Source organism: Gasterosteus aculeatus, chromosome 7, assembly GCF_964276395.1.
Source record: "Gasterosteus aculeatus chromosome 7, fGasAcu3.hap1.1, whole genome shotgun sequence".
Lineage (NCBI taxonomy): Eukaryota > Metazoa > Chordata > Actinopteri > Perciformes > Gasterosteidae > Gasterosteus > Gasterosteus aculeatus.
The window spans coordinates 15,945,989-15,966,830 of record NC_135694.1 but is presented as its reverse complement, the minus strand read 5'-3'; the positions used below and the strand labels follow the sequence as shown (position 1 = coordinate 15,966,830).

Below are 20,842 nucleotides of genomic sequence, written 5' to 3'. Positions count from 1 at the left end.
ACCCTGATGTTTCTCCCAAAGCTACTTGATGACAGTTAATTTGTCTTCAGCACCTGGGCCTTCTGGATAACCCCACAATCCCCCCACCCCCCTCTCTACTGACGTTTCCCACCCAGATGAAGTGAAAATGTCAAAGCACACATGCGAACCGCTGCAGCTGGACGCAGCCCTGTGCTTCAGCACTACCTCAGTCCTGTTCCTCCTCTCCGACGCAACATGCCAATGTGGAAGTCATCACAGTTAACGGGATGTTCTGCAGTGAGTCTATTCATACCAAACAAGAAAAGCCGCTTAAATAACACAAATGAGTATTGTTTGTGCAAATGAGATTACAGGTATTTGTTACAGTTGCAAGAAAGAAGATCAACCCCCTTGTTTTATTGTAGTTTTCATTATTTAACCAAATAGATCAAAACATTATGAAAATAAAATGAATAAATGACTACATCAAAATTAGTTTCCTTTATGTTGCGGAAGGAGACGTAACCTCTGCATTCTATATGCTTCACACTTACAGAGAATAGTGACATTTTATAAAAATCTATTTTTTGTAGTAAACCCAGCTGCTGAAACTTCCAGACAAGATGTATTTGACCTAAAACTATGTGTAAAAATGTGATTATATAATTTATATCCATGTCATTAATTATACCCTTTATTATGAACATTTTTTAAGCAGGTTTTGACTTTGTAGGCTGTTAAAAGTGAAAAGTATTTTTTAAGAAGTTGCATGCAAAACACTTTCTAAATGGGATGTTGATGGACAAAGTTGTCCAAAGTAACGGTGACGGGAAGTGGATGAGCTGCTTGTCGATAAAATGGTTGGTGGTGAGAATAAGAACATAACATGTTCATTTTTGGAAATTTATAGTTGGCATATGTGATTCTAAAAAGATTAAAGAAACATGGACTCCTCACATCAGCCTTATATAAAATTGCCTTATTTGACCTCTGTGGAAAACGTCACAGAGTCAAGGAAAGATTGAGTTCATGAGTATCTAGGAAAAGAAAACCTTTTCAGGAATCTGAGTCCACTTTCACTAAGCTACGTAGTTATGATGCGAGGAGAGACGCATGTTAGTGACATCAGTCTGCAGCGGAGAGAACTACAATTTCTCCAAGGATGGACTACAAAGAAACGCATCGTCCATGCAATGTTTCAAGTCATGCAGACAATATAAAACAACCAGGTTCAAAGTATTACTTTATTAACAAGGTTACAATATAAATGAGTTATACTAACGATTACTTAAATGATAATTTTTCGGTAATGATGATTACTACTCGTGAACTCGTGAAATCATACGTCACTATTTAATTATTGTGGCCGCAAGGAATTGTGGGACGGAATTATCTCCGTACGAACTATTTAACCAAAATACACCATTACTCTGAAATGAGTATTGATCCAATGGCCTTGATGGTAAAATAAAAGTAATTCCATCATAACCCGTGACCAGAACTATGGAAATAAGACCCAAACTGCAATAAGTCATTGTTTTTCTTTAAAACAAACTTTATTTTATTGTCGGCAGACATTTATTTGTGATAACAATTCCAATATCAAAGCGCTAACTTCTCGGGGACAGGGTTGAGTGTGAAGGCTGTTTCAGCCTGTGTGGAAGGCTAGCTTACAACATGCTAAACACTCCCTCACCTCCCCATTCTATTGCACCCTATTTAGAGTGGAAATGGCTGAAAAATCATTCAAGATATGCAATAAATATATAACAGGGAATTAATAGTGCAATTAAAGACAAAACTCTGCCTAAATTAATCCTTTTGTCGGTTAAATACAAATTGATTTTCATTTCAAGAGCTACTGCAGAGGAGGCTTGTTGCTGCCTCGTATACACATAGTTGTACTACACTGGTTCTAGAGTGGGAGATGCAAATCTGTTAGCTGTTGTTTACCAAATAATGACCTGGATCCTTCATTTTCAGAAATGTATCAAGATTTTAAGATTTTATTGATGTGTGCTTGGCAGATGAAAAATCCATTCCATCCCTCAAACTTAAATTAGGATGGGTTGTTAGTGAATTATGTTTAAATTTATAATGTGAGCATACAGAAATGAAATGTGTCAATTAAAAGATTTGTTGAGAACAAAAATCAGGTTGAAATCATTTATGATTTTCAGGCTCCCTAGGTTTGGATTTAATAATAATAAAAATAGTAAAAGCTAATTCCAATTCCTGCAAAAGCTGTTTTGCTTATAGTTTACTCTACAGCTCTAATGTCCTATTTTGAGTAAAAGAATGCTGAAGTAGATGCGTCGAAGAGAAGAGACCTCGGGTTAGTCTTTGAAGCACTTAGTGGTCTCCTGAGTCACCTCTCATTGGTGATAATGACGGATGTGCCGATGTAATGTGGGATCTCTCTGTGACTCTCGGCTGACGAGTCAGAGCTGGGGCTCTGGCTGTTACAGCTGTAAGAGGTTTTCTCTTTGCCGTGGTAACTGTGGCCGTCTGTTACATGGCTCAGTGTGGTGAAAGCGGGGGCTTTAATGGAACCGTGTTTCCCCAGGACCTTGTGAAAGTTCAAAGACACGTATGGGTTTTGCGTTGGAAGTCCAACGCCGACTCCCATACCGATCAACATTCGCCTGTCCTGCTCAGCACACCTGGGCTGCAGCTCTGCAGTAGCTCCGTGCTGCTGGAGGCTGTTGGCAGGTTGTGGATATGCGGAGGCCGGGTGGCTGTAGGGAGCCTCCATCATACACAGCCGCCTTCTCTGCTCCAGCGCCATCTGCACGGGGAGAGGCTGGCCGGCGGCGCCGTGCAGCGAGCCACCCTGCTCAGCTTTGCCTGGTACCAGCCCGCGGATCAAAGGGCAGGCGAGGCCCCGGTCACCTTGAGGTCCCTCGTCTCTTGTGTTATGTCGGACCTGTTGGCCCAAACGCTTTATGTCCTTGGCGCTTTGAGGGCGGGGGTGTGGAAAAACCTCAGGCAGCTCACCATGGAAAAACGTGTAATGTTCGTAGGGTTCTTCCTTCAGACTGCCGGTAGAATGTGGGTTTGTGGGGCTGGAACAATCATGGTAGATCTCATTGGGGTGTCTGCGGTCAGCTGCAAGCTCTGGGCCTGATGAAGAAAACAATATTCAGAGGCTAAAATGAAATTTGCCGAGAGAGAGGATGGGCAGCAGGAGGAGCAAACTGGACACATGTACAGAATGTCCAATTACTCTTTAATGCGGCCTGGTTGAGGTAACCCAACTGTGTTACAATACATAGAATGTTGTACCTGTGTACTTATTTGGGGCTGCGGGGCAGCTGATGTTCCAGCCAACAGACCCTCTGCTGTGCAGAGAGCTGATGATCTGCGGAGCCGGCTGGGGGGACAGACCTGAGCCGGGAAGGTGGCTCTGAGCATCTAGATGCCGGTGGTTGTAGGGGTAGTGCAGGGTCAGGTTGTATGTTGGGCTGCACGACAACCGGCTTGCTTCAGGACTCAAGCTGGAGCTCCTTTCGCTGCAGGAGGTCAGCGGGTACTCAGATCTCTCCTTCCACAGCCCCCTCTGTGGGGAGCAGTTTAAGCGGTCCTGCTTGAAGAGGCTAGCAGCGTGCTGGTTTCCGTGGACACAGATAAAACCGCATAAGGATGATAACCAACAATAAAAGTACTGGAAGCTCAGAAAAACATTTAGAGCAGTAACGGAACAAAGAGTTAAACTACATTCTTAAAATTATACCATTTCCTTTCAAATGAGGTACAACAGTGTGAAAACAATCACCTTTTGTTTACTCAGTAAGCCAAGTGGAAGCCCCACCTCGGGATAGTGAACTGCTCTAAGTTTGGTCTTCATCTTAACTGCTTTGGTTTTCAGCTGTTTGCGGTGGTCCTGAACTGAAGCGAGACTGAGACCCGGCTTAGCGGCCCGACTCTGGTCATCAGATAACTGAAGCTCCTTGCACTCAACGTCTCTGTGTGCAAACAGACAGGCACTGTGAATTCTTGTACTGGTTTTGCTGGAGGTTTTACATGAGAATAACAGGGGGACAACACGGGGGAAGGCAGCTTACTCACGTGAGGACGTAGTTCACACTGACAATACAGTGAGGTCTGGAGGAGCGGCTGTTGTGGACAATGGTGGCGTAGCTCTGCACCCACACCCAGCCTCCATGCTTTGATAACATGCGGTAGTACTTAGTGGTGACCTGCCCCTTCACCAGTACTACAGGGAACACATCGATCAGGATCAAAGACATATAGAGGAAGGGCCTCTTTTTATAACCAGCATAATGAAACCCTTCAAAAAAATCAAAAGAAACATTTCTCAACTAAATGTAACTGTATTTTTTGGCACTTGGTGGCAGAAAGTATAAGCTATGAACAAAACATTGCCAAATTAATTATACATTATCTTTGTCCAAATGGATAGCAGACGGTTGCTTAGTAACTTAGTCAGTGGTTTCGGGGCGGCATTATCATTGTTTTAGAGTCATGTTCCCGAGTCCAACCCCATATTCTCTCACTCTATTAACTAAGATCTGGCCTTTACCATCTCCTGTAAAAATATCTGTCTCTTTAGCTGCTAGATGCACCAATATGTTTACCAGCTAGTCTCTAAGTGTGTCAGCTGGTACACAGCAGGTGGTGTGCATCTGAAAACTGTGGACTGTGTGGACTTAAGCACCAATTATTGCTGGTCTAGAAGACCACAATCTGTGTTTTAAATATAAAACATTATATAACAGCACCACCTATTTCCTCAGCTGTCAGAACAAACATTTGGAATATTCTCTTAAGACACCTTGCAAGTATGTATAGATATATCTAGTTCTGGAGTTCATCTGTGCTGGAATTTCAGTGGCTCTCCATGATGGTACGGGACCTGGTGGCGGTTCCTCCATGTGATACTCCAGCCTATCCAGCTGCTGCGGCTAAACCACTGCTCTCAACTCCAAAACCCTGCTTGAAAGCTCCAACGGCTTGTTGGTCTCGTGTCCTAGCACCAGCCTCCTTCCCGTCTGAGCCTGATCCAGGGTGGCATACATCATTTCTGTGCTTACTGGCTGTGCCAGGGACTGGGCCATTGCTGGGAGAAGCTATTCACCACAGAGCGAAGCGAGAAGCTGCTCCAGAGCTGTTCCAACTGGTTCAAGGAGAGAAGGGTTGCTGACTATTCCATTATATTCCCAGCATGAGATTGAATCGGATTCTCAATATTTTTATCATGACTTATATAATGGTGAGATGTTCAGATGTCATTTCAAATAAACTGGTTACTTGGCACCCTCTGTAAGGCCTGGGAACAACCCTGTTTGGACAAAACCCAACGAATGACCACTCTGCGAATTAGAACTCACATTCTCCTGCAAGGCAGTCTTGGACTGGTCCATCTGGATATCTCACAAGGAACTACGGCATTTCCTGCTTTTTGCTAACTATCAGGAAGTACAGCGCTGAGACGGCTCCTCTCTCCCCTCATCAACTTCTTACTTCATCCAACCACATTGCAAAAATAAGAAAAAAATGATGTCCTCTTTCACCGGTTCCAGTGTGAAGGTTATTCTCTCCCACAGTAAGTGACCCTTGACCTGCTCTGCCGTCACCTGGTCAGTGGAGGATAAGATAAAACGCTGGGTTGTCCGCTCCCATTGTCTGTCGCTGCCATCTCTCTGTGCTAGCTAACACCCGCTCCCTGGATCTGTGATTGGATCACTCTTGGCTGGCCTGCTTTGCGGTGTCACACCCCATGCCAACTCTTCTAAGGCAGTACTTCTGATGGGCCTCAATTAAGCGAGATCAGTTTCCAAATCTGCTCACTTCGTTGCCTTCCCCAAATTCCCTTTGGCCAAACAGTAAGATTAAATATATTAGACTATGAATTTCATAATTACAGTGTCCTCAGATATATTTTCTCGTATATCGCTTTATTATGTCTGGAATAGGTTTTGCACCCATCATCAGCCCGTCCCCCTCTTTCCATCCCCAGTCGAGCAGCCAGATCAAATGCAAGAACCAGAAGATGGAGATGTTTCTGCACCGCCTCTCCTCCCAATCAACTCCTCTTTCTAGGCCGGACAACTGGTTGTGGTGCACCCATAACTCTCATCCCAGCTGTGCTACTGGACAAACCCCCTTTCAGTGCTCTTGGGGTGATTACGTATTAAGTATTCATTGGTTGCTGTTGCTGCATCTGGATTCAAAGCCTTTCTACTCTTCCTCATACCACTAAACCGCGACAGACCCAGCATTCCTTCTCCCTTTGACCTCCTGGTATAGGATGTCTCGTTGTCCCTGCAGGACTCACTTACTCAGAGTGGAGTCTAGGAAGTTGACTTTGTGGTTTCTGGTGCTTTTCCCCATTTCCAAGGTCACAAAAGCAGCAGTTTCCTTCTGCCTTCCTTGCTCTCTGAGGATACGGCTAACCTTCCATCTCCCCCTCAAGCCAGACAAAAAGAGCTTGCGTCATTCCTTCTGCTGCCTGCTCGGTTAACCCTGCTATACTAACTCTCCTGTCATTTCAGATCCAGCCACCGCCTGCTGCCCTACAGTATACCCTTTTCCTGCCGTACCCATCAACTCAACATGCACCTGCTATATATTATACTCTTTGTTCTGCTTGCTTGATTCCTCCTTCTTGATCCATGGATTGATGCTTCTCTGCCGAACCCCTTTAGGATACAGTTGCCTGTTATGACGACCACCAAGTTTTCCCTGTTGTTTTTTATTCAAGGAACATTAAATATGACCTTTGAGTCATCTTATTTGATTTAAGCTTGCTGTTTTTCTGAGCCGTTACCTTGTTCCCTTCATCATTCTTGATGTGTCACTTAACTTCTATTTACCGTTGCACCGAAGATCTTTTCTAAGGATTTGGAGGACTCACATAAATGATGAGCATAGCGTAGATGGAACACATCACAGGTATGGACGTGGTGGTAGAGAGTCTTCTCTATCAGGTCCTGAGGCTCATAGCCTGTCAGCTCTGCCACCCTGGCTCCAGCACACATGAGAGAGGACACAAGCTAACAATCAGGTTGCTGATTTTCACATGATTGTAAATCATCAAGTAAATCACAATGTTCAGTTATCAATACACTAGTCTACTCAGCCAATGTATATTATGTACATATTCAAATATTGATATAACGTGTTATCTTGTGCATGGGCTGTAGTTAATTATTTTTAAATTGAATACATTTTTGTTGATCTTTTATCCCCACACAGAAAGCACATTATTGCTTTCATCATTCTATCTACGTTTAGTAGCTCTTCTGTCTTACCTTGTGTCCAGGAAAATGAGTTTTAAGTCCAGGCTGGCCCTGAACATGAACATGTTGCTGTGGAGTTTGATCTCGGTGATACCACTGGGGGGCAGGGAGTGACCAACTGCCACCAGACCCACAGTCTGATAACTGGATTCATACAGCGCCATGTCCATCATGTACTGCCGCACCTTCAGGTAACCGCTGCAATGGATGACCTAAGAAGCCACAAACAGCAGGTCACTAATGCAGTTACAAAGTGAATTCAGATTGACAGAAACATTTGAAAAGGTTTGTACCTGAGACAAACACAAGATCATTGTTTCCAAACCAAAGCAGACTTGGATATGAGGTATGTTTCCTTAGTGCTTTCTGCACTTCTGCTACCGGTGCAGCTACTGCCATATCATCCAACTACCATCACAATAATGATAATGGAAGTTTTTATTTGAACTTTTGTTGTTCAAATAAAATGTTATTCAAAGTGTAGCTTTGCTGTTCTGGCTGGCATCATCACAGCGCCCTTTATGCAGCCACTTCCCTACTGGTTGGTTATAAAAAGGTTGTTTCAAACAAGCCAACAGTACCTAAGAACTGCAGTTTCTGTCTTTGTAGGCTTATATCTCTCGTGTAGCACAGTACGTCACACATGTGTGCTTGCAATGATTATTTTGCAATGTCTTTTTGAGGGGCAGCTGAATATAGATATCCAAAATGTGTAACCACCTAACGACCAATGACTTGTTTAAGTATCACTTTGTGAAATTAAATCACTTCCAGATCCCCAAGTTACCATATATGAAGTCATTGGGTCTGAGTGTGTCTGGGTGTGTGTGTACGTGTAGGTGTGTGTGTGTGCGTGTGTGTTTGTGTGTCTGAGTAAATTACCATCCAGTGTCGGCACCTACCTTATATCCCCCACATGTGAGTCCTGCATTTCGTTTAGCTAGAACACATTTCATCCTCAAGAAGAAGGAGCGCTCTATTTCATACTCTGTCACACAAAACACACAATAAAAAGAGATTACCCGCATGTTATGTTCTGTTTTACGTTACAATATCCAAGTGTCGTAGTCGACTGTAACCCTTTTTACTCTTAAGATGATCTAAAATTCAGTAAATAAATAAATTGATTTGCATGTATTAGATGTACATTTAACACATATAGTTATTTTGCAGGTATGTTTGTCAGAAAAAACCTAGAAAATGATGCAAGCCTGCAATCCAAGCCACAGCTCCATATGAAAGCTGTACAAAGCTGCTTTTGACAAGCTGTCGGCCTATCAGCCAGACAGTCTTCTCCAGCACCATGGCAAACCGACCAGTATCCTTTTCAAGTTATCTATACACGTATACAACCCACATTTTAAAGCTGCAGGTTTTCTAGTCCAGCAAGTATTGTTTGTAAAGTAGAATAATGGGTAACGCAATTATTTATCCAGGCTCACCACAATTAAAAAGAAAGAATTTACAATATCAATGTAGCCTATGACATGTCTCTGTTGTAATACTGATTGAAAATGCTGTCGAGATACATTTACAGTAAGGCTTGTCTCATGTGCACGAGAGCTCGCAGAGGCTCCTTGGGTACCGAGGGAGAAGTGGTGGTGTGGGGGCTGACAAAGACCCAGCACTGCTGTCATCTCATCGTGGTCTGATGGGTGGATGTACTCAAATATGCTGTTTCCTGTCAGCTCCACCTGCAGCACATACATTCCCAAAAAGATGACATGACCAATCAAGACAAATCACAGAAACGTCTTGAATGCAGAGCCATGCAGAGACGAGAAGACCATTTACTTACCTGGGACAGGCCGAGGTGGACTGATGCTGTTTCAGAAATGTACATGATTTTGCCGTCAGAGGCAACGACAAACACAAAGCCATCCAGAGTCTGACAGGGCGATAACACAGTACTTCATTTTAAACATGAATTAGATAACATAACTATTTTTTCAGTGACCTGTGCCAATTCAGTATGAGTTTCCAGCCCTGCCTCCATATTTATTCTTATTCAGGCATTCTGCATCAGCAGTATAGTGTAGACATTTTGTTATTCTTTGATTGTATACATTTCTTTATAGAAACATTTTAAAAATAGAGGAAAACAAAACATTATTTCCATCAGCAGCTCATTTGTATTTTGCCCAGATTTATAATCTTTAATATTCAGTTATTGAATGAATGCTTCTTTCTGTTTTTAATGCATGGCAACATAAACATCCTATTTTGCATAGACAATTGGTTTAAAAACTATTTAATTAAAAAACAAAATTATGAGCCATCACTCATTTAAACTATTGACCTGAAAAGTTCTATATTATATTCCCTAAGATGTCACTAAGCAAAAAACATTATAATGACAATTTATTTAATCCAGTGCTTCAATTAATAAGAAAATCGGACATCATTTAAACCAGTAGCCTGTGAGGGCAAGTGGGCAAGCATATTTGATAGGGTGCAAATTATGATTTGGTAAAACAGTTCAATGTTATTTACTGTGCAGAAATTGGATTCAATGCATCCCAGAACTCTGTAATAAATATGTATATTCATCCACACAGACATCATATAGCAGCTGCTCGTTTTCCATGCAGCCTGCATTACACTTATAACTACAAAATTTGAAAAAGCGACTGGACTCAATCGGACCATACATCAATGTTATTGTGTAAAGGCCAAGTTCAAGTCGTTTACCATCCAGTTTCTTTGTTGCATCTGTTGCTGTTATAAAACTACATTTCCTGTAAGTATCTGCAATAAGCCATATCACAAGTGAAATAGCATTATAACTGTACATCAAATTGTAAATGTAATAAGAATCCCTGAGTTGTTTGCATATGTTAAAATCGGAATTCAAATTAAAAACGAAATACCAGGACGAGCAAATCACGTGATTTAAAAGAAAAGTGTCTTTTTTGAGGTGTGTTTTTTCACAGTTAAACTGAACTAAATAAATCAACACAAGCGATGGTGCACTGCTTGTGACAGGCGCGCCCCCCCCCCCCCCCCCCCCCCCCCCCCCCAGAACCCCGATGCGGACACATTGACCTGTGTAATAACAAACAAGAGCAGCTATGCAATACGGCTTTAATAAAATATAAATCATGTGAGACTACTCTCCGCATCACAGACTGATGGATTTAACATGGCGCATTCTGCCTTTGCTTTTACATCACATGTCATTTAGATGACGCTTTTATCCAAAATGCCCATCCCACACAGTGGGAGCAACGTGCTGCCGTAAGGGCGCCCGTGGAGCAGTTAGCGGTTGGGTGTCTCGCTCGGGGACACTTCGACATGGGACACGGAGCAGCCGGGGTTTGAACCGCCAACCCTGCGGTTCCCGGCGCACCCTCTCCATGCGCCACGGTCGCCCTTGTCTTTGAAGTGGTTTGACACGCAGGATGCGCAGTTATACAACAACGTTTAAACACCAGCCGCACTATTCATTGCGGATCACACTGCTGCCTTTTAATGAAAATACAAGGAAAACCAGTGCAGTGTAAAAGGACTGTTAGATGCATGATCCTGCAGCATCTCCTGATGATATATATATTTTAAAATGCAAAACAAAAAAAAACCTAAAGCACAATTTTGACTGTTATATTTATGGAGAAATAATATGCAGCAACTGGGCTGGGTGGTTGGTGATCCCCCCCCAAATCAGCATTTGAAAAAGCACTGCAGAAAATAGCTCACATAGATATAATTTGATATAGCAGAGTGACTGTGGGAGATTGTGGAAGAACAGTTTGTTGTTTCTTTACTGACTTGTAAAAGGTGGGAGCCCAGTTCTTTAGCCATGCTGTCCAGAGGACTGAGCCTTGTTGACCGACCCCATCCATCACCCAGACCTACAGAGAGAGACAAGTTATTTCAGTGTTCGGGACAAAATACAATCCAATAAAAATTGACCCTTGATCCCAGATCCCAGATCCCAGATCAATGTTCAAGATTTTCGTATACATTTTTACGAACAGGTTTTGGAGATCAGGCTGCCCAGGTAAGCTGACTTCAACAACGCTAACCCATGTAAGATTCTGGAAATGACAAGGGGCAGAAATGATGACGTGGACACTTTTAACTTCATCTACAAATTTTGGGAATGATTTGACGGATCCTATTTTCATTACGAGAAATTGGATCTTTGCTGTAACAAGAGACGGCTTTTCTTTTAAATATGAGGGGAATCGCTCAACAAGCAAAAAAGAGAGTGTGTTCTTTGAGTCCTCGGGCAACATTCCAAACCACACATATTTTGGTTTAATTCCACTTCTTTTTGCTTCTGGTGTCTGTCATCAATAACAAATATCCTTGTCTGTTTAATAAGTACTCAGGTATGATATGTAACAAAATAAATGATCCGTAACCTTCATCAGGTTTCTCAGTCCGTGAAGTGTCCAAAAACGTCATGATGCAGTTATTGATGGTACCCAGCATATTAATATCCTGACCTGTAGTATTTATCTTATTGCTATTGATGTGTACACACACATGCTTAAAGTAATGGTGAACTGGGGGAAAAAGGTGTCCCGGGAGTTACTGTTGGACCAGCCCATACATAGTGAGTTTCCCATTCAATGCATCGCAAATATTGACCAGTCAGTAGTCTTCTTGAAAAAAATACCCATACACATGATTTGGGTCGATTACAAAGAAATTACATGATATATACGTTTTTTTCTGACATTTGGATTTACCAATGTGCCTGGATGAACACATGGAATAAAATGATACAGTCTACTCCAAGGTAGTTTGCTAGATGAATGTGCTTTACTCTCAGCTGGTACCAGATGGTTATACGTATAACTACAGAGCCTTAAAGAATGAATGTCAGCAGAGAAAAACCACACAATACAGAATCTGGGATTAGAGGCTAGGATTAGATTAACTATATTGTAGAAATGATGGCAGACAGAAGATACGATGGGGTGTGAACATCAGTGGCATAGGTAGTGGCTGCATGCTGGGTGTGTGATTATCTGTGTGTGTGTGTGTGTGTGTGTGTGTGTGTGTGTGTGTGTGTGTGTGTAGGGGTGTTGAAGGTGCATAACAAAACAATGAGTTGTGTCATCAGTTTTTCACTTCCACCTTTAAAGGATTGACGTTTTGGTGCCGGGGCCATGCTGCCAACTCGCGCTTCAAATCGGCTTTGTCTGCGAGCAAGTGGCGCGAGTGTTGAGTAGACTAGAGCAGTTGTGTCAAACTCAACCAAATATAAAACTGGGACTGCGTTGAGGGCCGAGGGCCATGCCCAGAAGGGATACCACAATTCTGAAATTACCTGGTAAAAAATCGATACCCCAGAACAGAATTCCATACAATACCCCCTTCATGTCTCTCCTGCGATCCATCTCTGTGAGTGCGTAAGTACATTTAACTTGTTCTGTGCAGCATAGAATAAAGTCGGGGACGGCCGGTTGGTGATGGAGATTGAGACCTCTCATGACCCTTATTGAGAACTGTCAATGTACAGCTTCTGTTGTCCTCTATCTCCTCTGGTTACGCATCTGTGAGGTGAAGGTACGATTGCAACTTTCGCATTTCATCTACCAGATGGATTGGCACCAAATGCTGCATGGAGAATCGGGGTGCCCAGGGAGTGAATCCTATGGATTTAGGTTGTGTCCAGATAGCACCCCTCAGCTGATCAGCTGATTGCCCTAGCGAGGGCATAAAAGTGCTGTGAAATGATCTTCAAAGGGACACTTGCTGAATCCTTTCAAAAGCAGCATACTGTACCTGTTGTATGCAGTGAAGTATGATTTTTTGCAACTCCATGAATAATCACTTGCAGTCGCTACTAATTATAGCTCTGCTGTTTATAAACTGCAGTTTTTTTCAGATGACCCATGTCCTGCTATAGCGACCAATCAATGGCATTGTTTTAACTCCACCATATTAGCTCAGCTCGCTTAGATCCTTGACCAAACCGGTACCAATAATTCCATGTAGTGCTCTAAACCATTAATTAAGTTTATGCTGGTGCTAGAGGAAGATTTAGACCAAAAAATCCAGCTCAGTTACACTTTAGCACCTATTTTTACATTTGCATTTTCAAAATATGCGGATGGTAAACATGAGAACCCCAGGACTTCTATCCAACTATTCCAGATTTTTAGGAAACAGGAGATTTGAGTCTTGTTCAGGGTTTTGCAATTGTTTTTTTTATTTAACTAAGGAAGTAAGTAATCATTTAAAGCAAAAAGATTGTACCATTTAATTGTTGAAACATGATTGAACTCCATTGTAAGCATTCTGTCAAGTAAGCAGCAAACTTCATATTTCCATCCTTATCCTTACTGCTACCTCTAGACTTGGGAATGGGCACGATCTTGTCTTGCTTTGGGACACAGAACGGAGAGACATGCTCTTTCAAACACGCCTATAGAACTTTTCCACTTGGTGCTGAGGTAAAAAATACAACACGTTCTAATTTCCTCTGTTCACACAAGGACCCTGGGCAGACCCCTTGGAGTCTCTTTCTAATGACACTCCACTTTGGTGGCAGTATATGTTCAGCGCTGGAAAGCCTTTCTGGAGTTTTCAGGGAAAAAAACACTTAGGTTAAGGAAGAAACATCATGTTTGGGCCGGAAATAAGTAATTAAAACGCAAACAACATAACTTATGGAAAAAACTAATCCAACCTAACCTCGGAACATAATCATGGGTCTGCAACACTGGTCTGCTGTTAAAAAGTCCAGTGTTTATTTTACCCCTTCCCTACTACTCTAATACCCATAAGATCATAGAGCATTTTTTTTCGTGAGCATCTCATGATAATGTTGCCTTGTGCATCTATCGGACACAAACTGGCAATACATTTGCATAAAGACATGTGTGGGAACAGCTAACAAGGTTAACATTGGAGGAAGCAGGGGGATATGTCATCACCTGAAAGAAGGACTGAAATGTTGAGTCCACTTCAAATTTTTTCTTTCATATTCCAGGCTGCCATTCAGAGACCGCAGTGCCGTCCTCAACCCTATGACACATCATGACCCAAACTACTTCCCTCTACTCATGCTTTTTAGAATGCAACCGTCAGCAATGTTTTTGAGTGCTCATAGTGCTCCACTTATCAGTGTTAAAAAAAACTTTTATATTCTTACTGGGTGGAAGCCGACCCACAACGTATCAAATTTAAAATTAGTCTGTTTCTCTCCGACTGATGACCCAAATAAACACATTACAGAAACACGTGGATGACAGGGCAAGGGCTCCAAAATAAATGTGTGATATTGTTTAACTGATAACATATCAAATAGTGGAATATTATCAGATTATTCTAGACAAAGAAGTAATTTATTTAAGATAAACAAATACATATTTGAATACATCTAGAATAAATAATTGAGTCTTTTGCATCTATTTCATGCTGTGTTTCTGCAAAACAGCTCACTTAATTCTGCTTTCAACATAATTTGTTATTTTATACCAAAATTTGCACTAGAAGAGCACCGCCGGGGTATGGGAAAATACGAAATGCAAAATTCTGTAAACATATGTAAATTGCAAAGAGAAAGTACCTGACTTTCTACTTAAAACTGAAACGTACTTCATAACAATGTTACAGAAGTAAAAGTACGCTGAAAGGTATCACTACTCCTTATCAATCCAGGTTAGGGTGAAGTTGTACAGGGTTAGGATCCAAAAAAGTCATTTTAAGATGATCAATATTTTAAATTGTATTGATACATTTTATATGCAAATATTTTTTTTATATAAAATCATTAAATCTGAAATAAAGCACCTAGTGTACTAAAATTGTGTTTGAGATAATACTTATCTTTCCATCTTTGACAATTACATGATTCATTACATTGAAGATGTAGATTATTTATTTTCCTTAAATTAACTTCAAAACACCCAATGAATTATAAGTTATCCTTTACAATAGATTATTATATTGATAAACGTGTTATTTTAACATGAATAAATAATTTCGTCTACATCCAAATAAACCTAAATCCAAATCTGAATATCACAAGCTTCCCATGACCTCCACAAAGCTCAAATCGTTCCATATTTGGTGAATTTTATTGGATTCCCGATGTTCTTCAACCTGCACTTAACGGCGAAATAAAATAGCTTAAATCTTAGAACCAACATAAAATAAAATACATATTATTAATATTATTTTAGTTATGAGGCCCGCATAGTTTGCTTGTTTGGTTTTTATTTGACATACAAAGTGAAGAAAAATAACGATGAAAATGTTTGATGAGCCAAGATGAAGCTACTGATCAGCAAGACTTATGTGCTTTTTAAAAGTCTCCAAAATATAAAAGTAACATTCCCACGTACGTCTCCACTGCAGAATGCGACTGTAACATCTACTGAGTCTAATCTCCTCTTCTTCTTCCGAGGATTGAAGATCATCGACAAGTCATAAAAGCCCTCCTGATAATTCAAAGTGTGTTTTACAGACTTCCCCCGCGCCTGCTTTGCGAATAATTATCTGGATTACAGATGCAACAAATGTAATCCAGCGCAGATGCATTGAAGACATTGTGGATTTGGTTAAACGCACCGTCGGCTTTGCACGCTGGACGTCTCACGGGGCGAGCGGGCCTGTTGCCGCTGAGGCGTTCCCCGGACAAAGAGGTCGCGACGGCGGCTTCGCTGGACTCTCGACGGGTGGCCCGCCACAGAGGCCGTGTGTTCACTCTGACTTTATGAGTGATGACAGAGAGGAAGGGCTCTGTTTGCCTGCCCTCTAACCCGCCGCGGCGTTGCTGCATGCGGCCTTAAAGAAATAATTCAACTTGATGAATGAGTGAGGTGTTTAAGAGAGACATCGGGGTTTAATCGGAGTGGTAAAACAACCTCAACACTTCGATGACACCCTAATTAACGAAATTGGTTTAACAGCCCGGGGAGATTCAGCGAAGGAGCGAACTCTCACTTTCTTTTTCCTTTTACTGCGAGGGTAGCATTATAAGGCCAAATGATAATTAAAACCAATTAATACATCTAACTATGAAAGAAGACATTTTAAATGGGCATACAGCAAGCTCTATGAGAACATTGTCCAAGCCTATTTTTAGTTCCACTTCTTAGTTTATTTAGATAAATAAGCCCTTACCTTATTGTAAATTATGGTTTAGAACATTTAGGTGTGGAAATACCTACGGCTGGTTTATTTGAATTGTATTGTAGAAATGCTATTATTGTGTTGGTGAATGGTTGTCTCACTTTTTAATATGAAACATACATTTATTTCGTAATATTTTCCTTATAAACACGTTAAAATGCGGTATTATTACTTGAAAAGAAGTGCATAGATCAGTTTATTTTCCCACAGTCGACGTTTTGATTTGTCTATCAATTTAATATAAAAAAACATATATTATATATACTATATTAGACGGATGTTTATACGACAGAGCTCTCCGTGTTTATTCTTCTTACAAAACATCCCGTATTCCTCTTCTTATACAATACGACCCATGACGGAACAGCTATATTTTCCAAATGTTGAAATAGATTCCGTCAGAAATTTGGTACATTTGACGAATAGAGCGTCCAATTGTAATTAAAGCTTCAATAAACTGAAGAGCTACTTTTCATATTTCAATATTATGTGAATGGATACAAATGTGAACGTGTTTTCTAAAACAGAGTAGCAATGGATTTACTATCCAATTATAAATCATTCAAATATGACAAAATTGAAATATATCACATATGCTCGTTCCTATTTTCTTTTTCAGTCCCGAGCGACTGAAATTCCGAAGGCTCCTACTTATCCATCAGGCACTATGTTAACGCTCGTCCTCACCGTCGGGGAAGACTGTCCTCATCTTGAGGTAGCTGCTGGTCAGTCGGATGATGGAGGCCTTGTCGAGCTGGGAGGTGATGGCCGCCGGCAGAGGCAACATCTTGGCCAGCTCGTAAAACTCTCCGTTCTCTTTCTCCCGCCGCGTCTTTGCCGCGTTTTTGCATTTTTCCTTCATCTTCTCTGGAGGTTTCACATGAACGACTGTTGCACAGAAGTAAGTCCGTCCATATACTCGTGTAACAAATACAGTTGTGTTACCGAGTGGTGGGGAAGAGCTGCTGTAGCATCCATAAAGTCCAGATCCTGTTGCGCACAACTTGAACTGAACCAATAATGTGATTTGAATCCAAAGAACAGAGCAGGCTTCGTTTGTTTCGTTTATCCCACCCGCCGCTGAACGCACCTCCGAAAATACAGAGGAGCTGCGCGAGTCCACACTGTCTCCTTTGACCGCTTCGTTTAACTGCCCCCGGGCTTCACCTGTTCAACGCCACCTCCACTTCACGGTGTGCCCCCCCACGTCTATTCATCCATCCACAAATACAGAAACCAGGCTCCCCGCTCCGCGCGTGCACGCGACACTGCACAACGACAACAGGGGGAAAACATCCAAAACGCGAAGTTTTTAGATGAGTGGTAACCCGACCTGCAACCCCCCCAGAGCACCTCTGCACTGTCCGTCCGTAGACCCCATCTCTCCCTCCTTCCCTCTCTCTCCCTGTCTCTCTCTCGCTATTTCTCTCCGGGGGGGGGGGGGGGGGGGGGCTGTTTTTGTGCGCGCGGGAGAAAGTCTACAATACAAACTGCTCGTCTGCACACTTTACACAATGGCCGTGGGCTGTTATTTATGTGAACTAGGTTATGCATGTAAACTAGTTAACACACATAACAAATTCATACAGATAAAAAAAGAAGGATAATGTATTTTAAATGCAACATTGATGGCCCACGAAATTCAGTTGTAGTTTTTGTATAGCATTTGTAGCACCACAAACGCAACAGTAGTACAGATGTTTGCATTTGCATCGTAAGGAATGTAAATAACAACCAATACAATGCGTCATGATGCAAACATAGTTTGCCTCTTCTGATCCCTCCCGCCTGTCAGACAACCATCAGTGGGATGGGTCGGTGGAGCCTTGTGCCTTTCTCCTCTACTCCTCCTCCTTCTCATATTGTGTATACCTCGCAATAATTCAATTCAATGAAATGGTAGGAAAATACATCTCAAAAACAGGATTTAGGTAAAATATGAAACATTTACAGTATTCTTTTATTAGATATATTGACAGCAGATCGTTAGAGGATTACATGCACTACAGGTGCTTGGTTGGGAATATTGTGATCACACAGTCATGGACTTAAGCCCTGGAGCAACCACAGCATCGGCAGTGGGACCGGGTTGGGGAACTGGCCCGACCAAACTGATTCTAAGGATGTGTCCAAATAACTTCTTATTCTGTTCAATCCAAACCATATACAGGGCTTTCTTGTTGGATGTGTGTGTGTCACAGATCCTCCCTAACACACAACATGTTAGAACACAACTTGATTACACTAACTAATGCCTGTATAAGGAGTCTCAGGGGGAGCGATGGGGATGCTCCTACGGTCATAGACTGACTCTCTACCCTGGAAAGGGTTTGTCATGAGATCATTGGAGCTTGGTTCTGAAATGGCTGGACTGAGATCTCTGTTAATAATCAGGAAGTCAAGCACATTAAAGTCTGTAATCACTGATTCCATTCGGGATCTTCAGGGAGTGGACCTCAAGACATAGCCATGTGAAGGAGCTCAGAATTGCTGCTCTGACATATGCAGACGGTTCATTGGGCTTCATCAGGCCTTGGCTATCAGAGACCCATCATGCACCACAGCGTTTCCCAACACTTCGAAGTCCGAGGCCTCTGTTCCCAGATAACTGTGGATGGCTCCTCCCTGGTTGCGAGTGAATTACTGCCACCTTTTTAAGGAGATCTAAAGAGAGATTTAAAGAAGGCACCTTAAGAACGGACTGTGGGCGAATGAAGTGCAGGTTATCCTTCAATCAGAGGATTGGCACTTCATTTTGTTGTGTCCTTGGGCAAATACACACCAAGCTGTGACTCGGGTGTGTGAATGGTGTGAATGTTAGTTACTGATGGGCAGGTGGAACTGCAAATGATATCTCCCTTCATCAGTGTGAATGTGTGTCTAGAATAAAGATATAAAAGTACTATTCATTTGCAAATTTAAAAGACCAGTTGCTGAATACTGCAGTGCACTCTGGGAATTTGTTTTGGCCTCATACAACCAAACACTAAACACAGCCGAAACACATTGAGTATGTAGCACACATTTTCCAACGAGATATCCCAGCAGAAATGATGCTCTACCAAATGAGCAGTATATGAAACCAATCACTTTGTCCTATAGAATTAAATAAATATACTCTTAATCAAACTACAATGTCACTGTACGCTATAATTCATCAAAAACGTGTGTCTCTCTATGAGGGACAAAAAATAATATTATTTTATCCCTGTTCTGAAATTAGTCACTGCCTGTCTTAACGGGACATTTAACCAACACTATAAAATGAACACTTTGTGTAAATCATTTCATTTTGTCTGTATGAGCTGGATAGTAACCAGAGGGAAAATGTTCGTAACTCTCCTGAAGGCAGCTTTCATACGAGTGTAATCAGTCGATTTATTTGCTTTGGCTGTGATAGTGTGGCTATCGCTTTCTGCCTGGCTGTCACTGCTGATGGATGAACATTTGGACTCTGGCTGCTGAAGGAAAATCTCAGCCCGGGACTCACTGTGGACTTTTCTGTGCTCCCAACAAGTGGAGGTAGGACTGTTATTGTTGTTGTTGTTTTGGATGCCAGTACTGTACATTCCTTCGTAAAATGTGAGGTGGCAGTTTTTAAAAGACTTTAAATAGCATGTAATTTAACAGGACCACACACACGACAGCTGCCAAAACAACCCCAACACTGTTGAATGAACGCTGGCGTTGAAGCATTTGAAATGTCAGACAGTTTTTATTAATGAAGGGCTGTTGAATTGGATTCAACGCAGGTGTAGAGGCAACATATACAGGGCAACTGGGAGGGTGAGTGGCAATTTGGTCTTCACCACATTTCAACTTGTCAAAATATTGTGATGTGATTTAATTACATTTAATTATTTGTGATAATTTAAGATACTTGTAAAACTATTTTGACATGATACATATTTAGACATTTTTGATTTAGAAGATTTTGACTTGTGAAATATCCTTGGACTAATTTAACTGCATTTGATTGTTAAAATGCTAATTTAAGATATTGCCAAAATAATTTCAACGTGTTATAATCATATATTTAGAAATTACATTTAGACATTTCAAAACTCCTCTGCACCATCATATTAGATCTACCTGCTTCCATTAATCAGGCTATTAAAATAAGGGGTTACACCCCCTGAGCATCAGGGATGATGGTGAGAAGAGCAGCCTGAGAAGAGCTGAGGCAATATTAAAAAACCCAACCAACCCAGCCACAACTTCCGCCTGCTCCTGTTTGGGAAGAGATGCAGAAGTATCGGCTGCCAGAACCGTCAAATTTCAGAACAACGTCTTTCCCCCCCTGACTCCAGCACGCACGTCTGTAAGTACCGCATATTCAAAATTGAATCGTGCAACCCTGTCATCCGAAGGCAAATCAAAACCTTGTAACCTTGTGAATTGCTAATGTAGACTTGTGTTACATGGTGGCAGCATTGAGCGAAGATATTGCCGCTCTGCCACGTGCGTCCTGGTCCGGCTTCCTGTTTACGTGCGAACAAAATGGAAGTCTTACCCTGGCGTGT

At 41.7% G+C, this 20,842-nt stretch overlaps 1 protein-coding gene across 1 annotated transcript; it reads right to left on the bottom strand.

The window, feature by feature from the left end:
• Positions 1–1,498: 1,498 nt before the first annotated feature.
• sim2 (SIM bHLH transcription factor 2) lies at positions 1,499–17,717 on the bottom strand. Its single transcript, XM_040183232.2, has 11 exons — positions 17,007–17,717; positions 10,992–11,074; positions 9,022–9,111; positions 8,809–8,917; positions 8,126–8,211; positions 7,236–7,435; positions 6,839–6,945; positions 4,030–4,177; positions 3,737–3,926; positions 3,247–3,568; positions 1,499–3,084 (listed from the first exon to the last, which is right to left on the bottom strand). Exons 1-11 carry the CDS (start codon positions 17,179–17,181, stop codon positions 2,330–2,332), a joined length of 2,265 nt encoding a protein of 754 aa, XP_040039166.2. The 5' UTR covers positions 17,182–17,717; the 3' UTR covers positions 1,499–2,329.
• Between the last annotated feature and the right edge of the window lie 3,125 nt (positions 17,718–20,842).

Bases quoted from the DNA above. Each gene is read 5' to 3' on its own strand.
- sim2 (XM_040183232.2), bottom strand. From the start codon at position 17,181: ATGAAGGAAAAATGCAAAAACGCGGCAAAGACGCGGCGGGAGAAAGAG. The intron at 9,112-10,991 runs GTCAGTAAAGAA...TCGCCCTGTCAG, and splicing joins TGGGCTCCCACCTTTTACAA to ACTCTGGATGGCTTTGTGTT. The intron at 8,918-9,021 runs GTAAGTAAATGG...TATGTGCTGCAG, and splicing joins TCCACCTCGGCCTGTCCCAG to GTGGAGCTGACAGGAAACAG.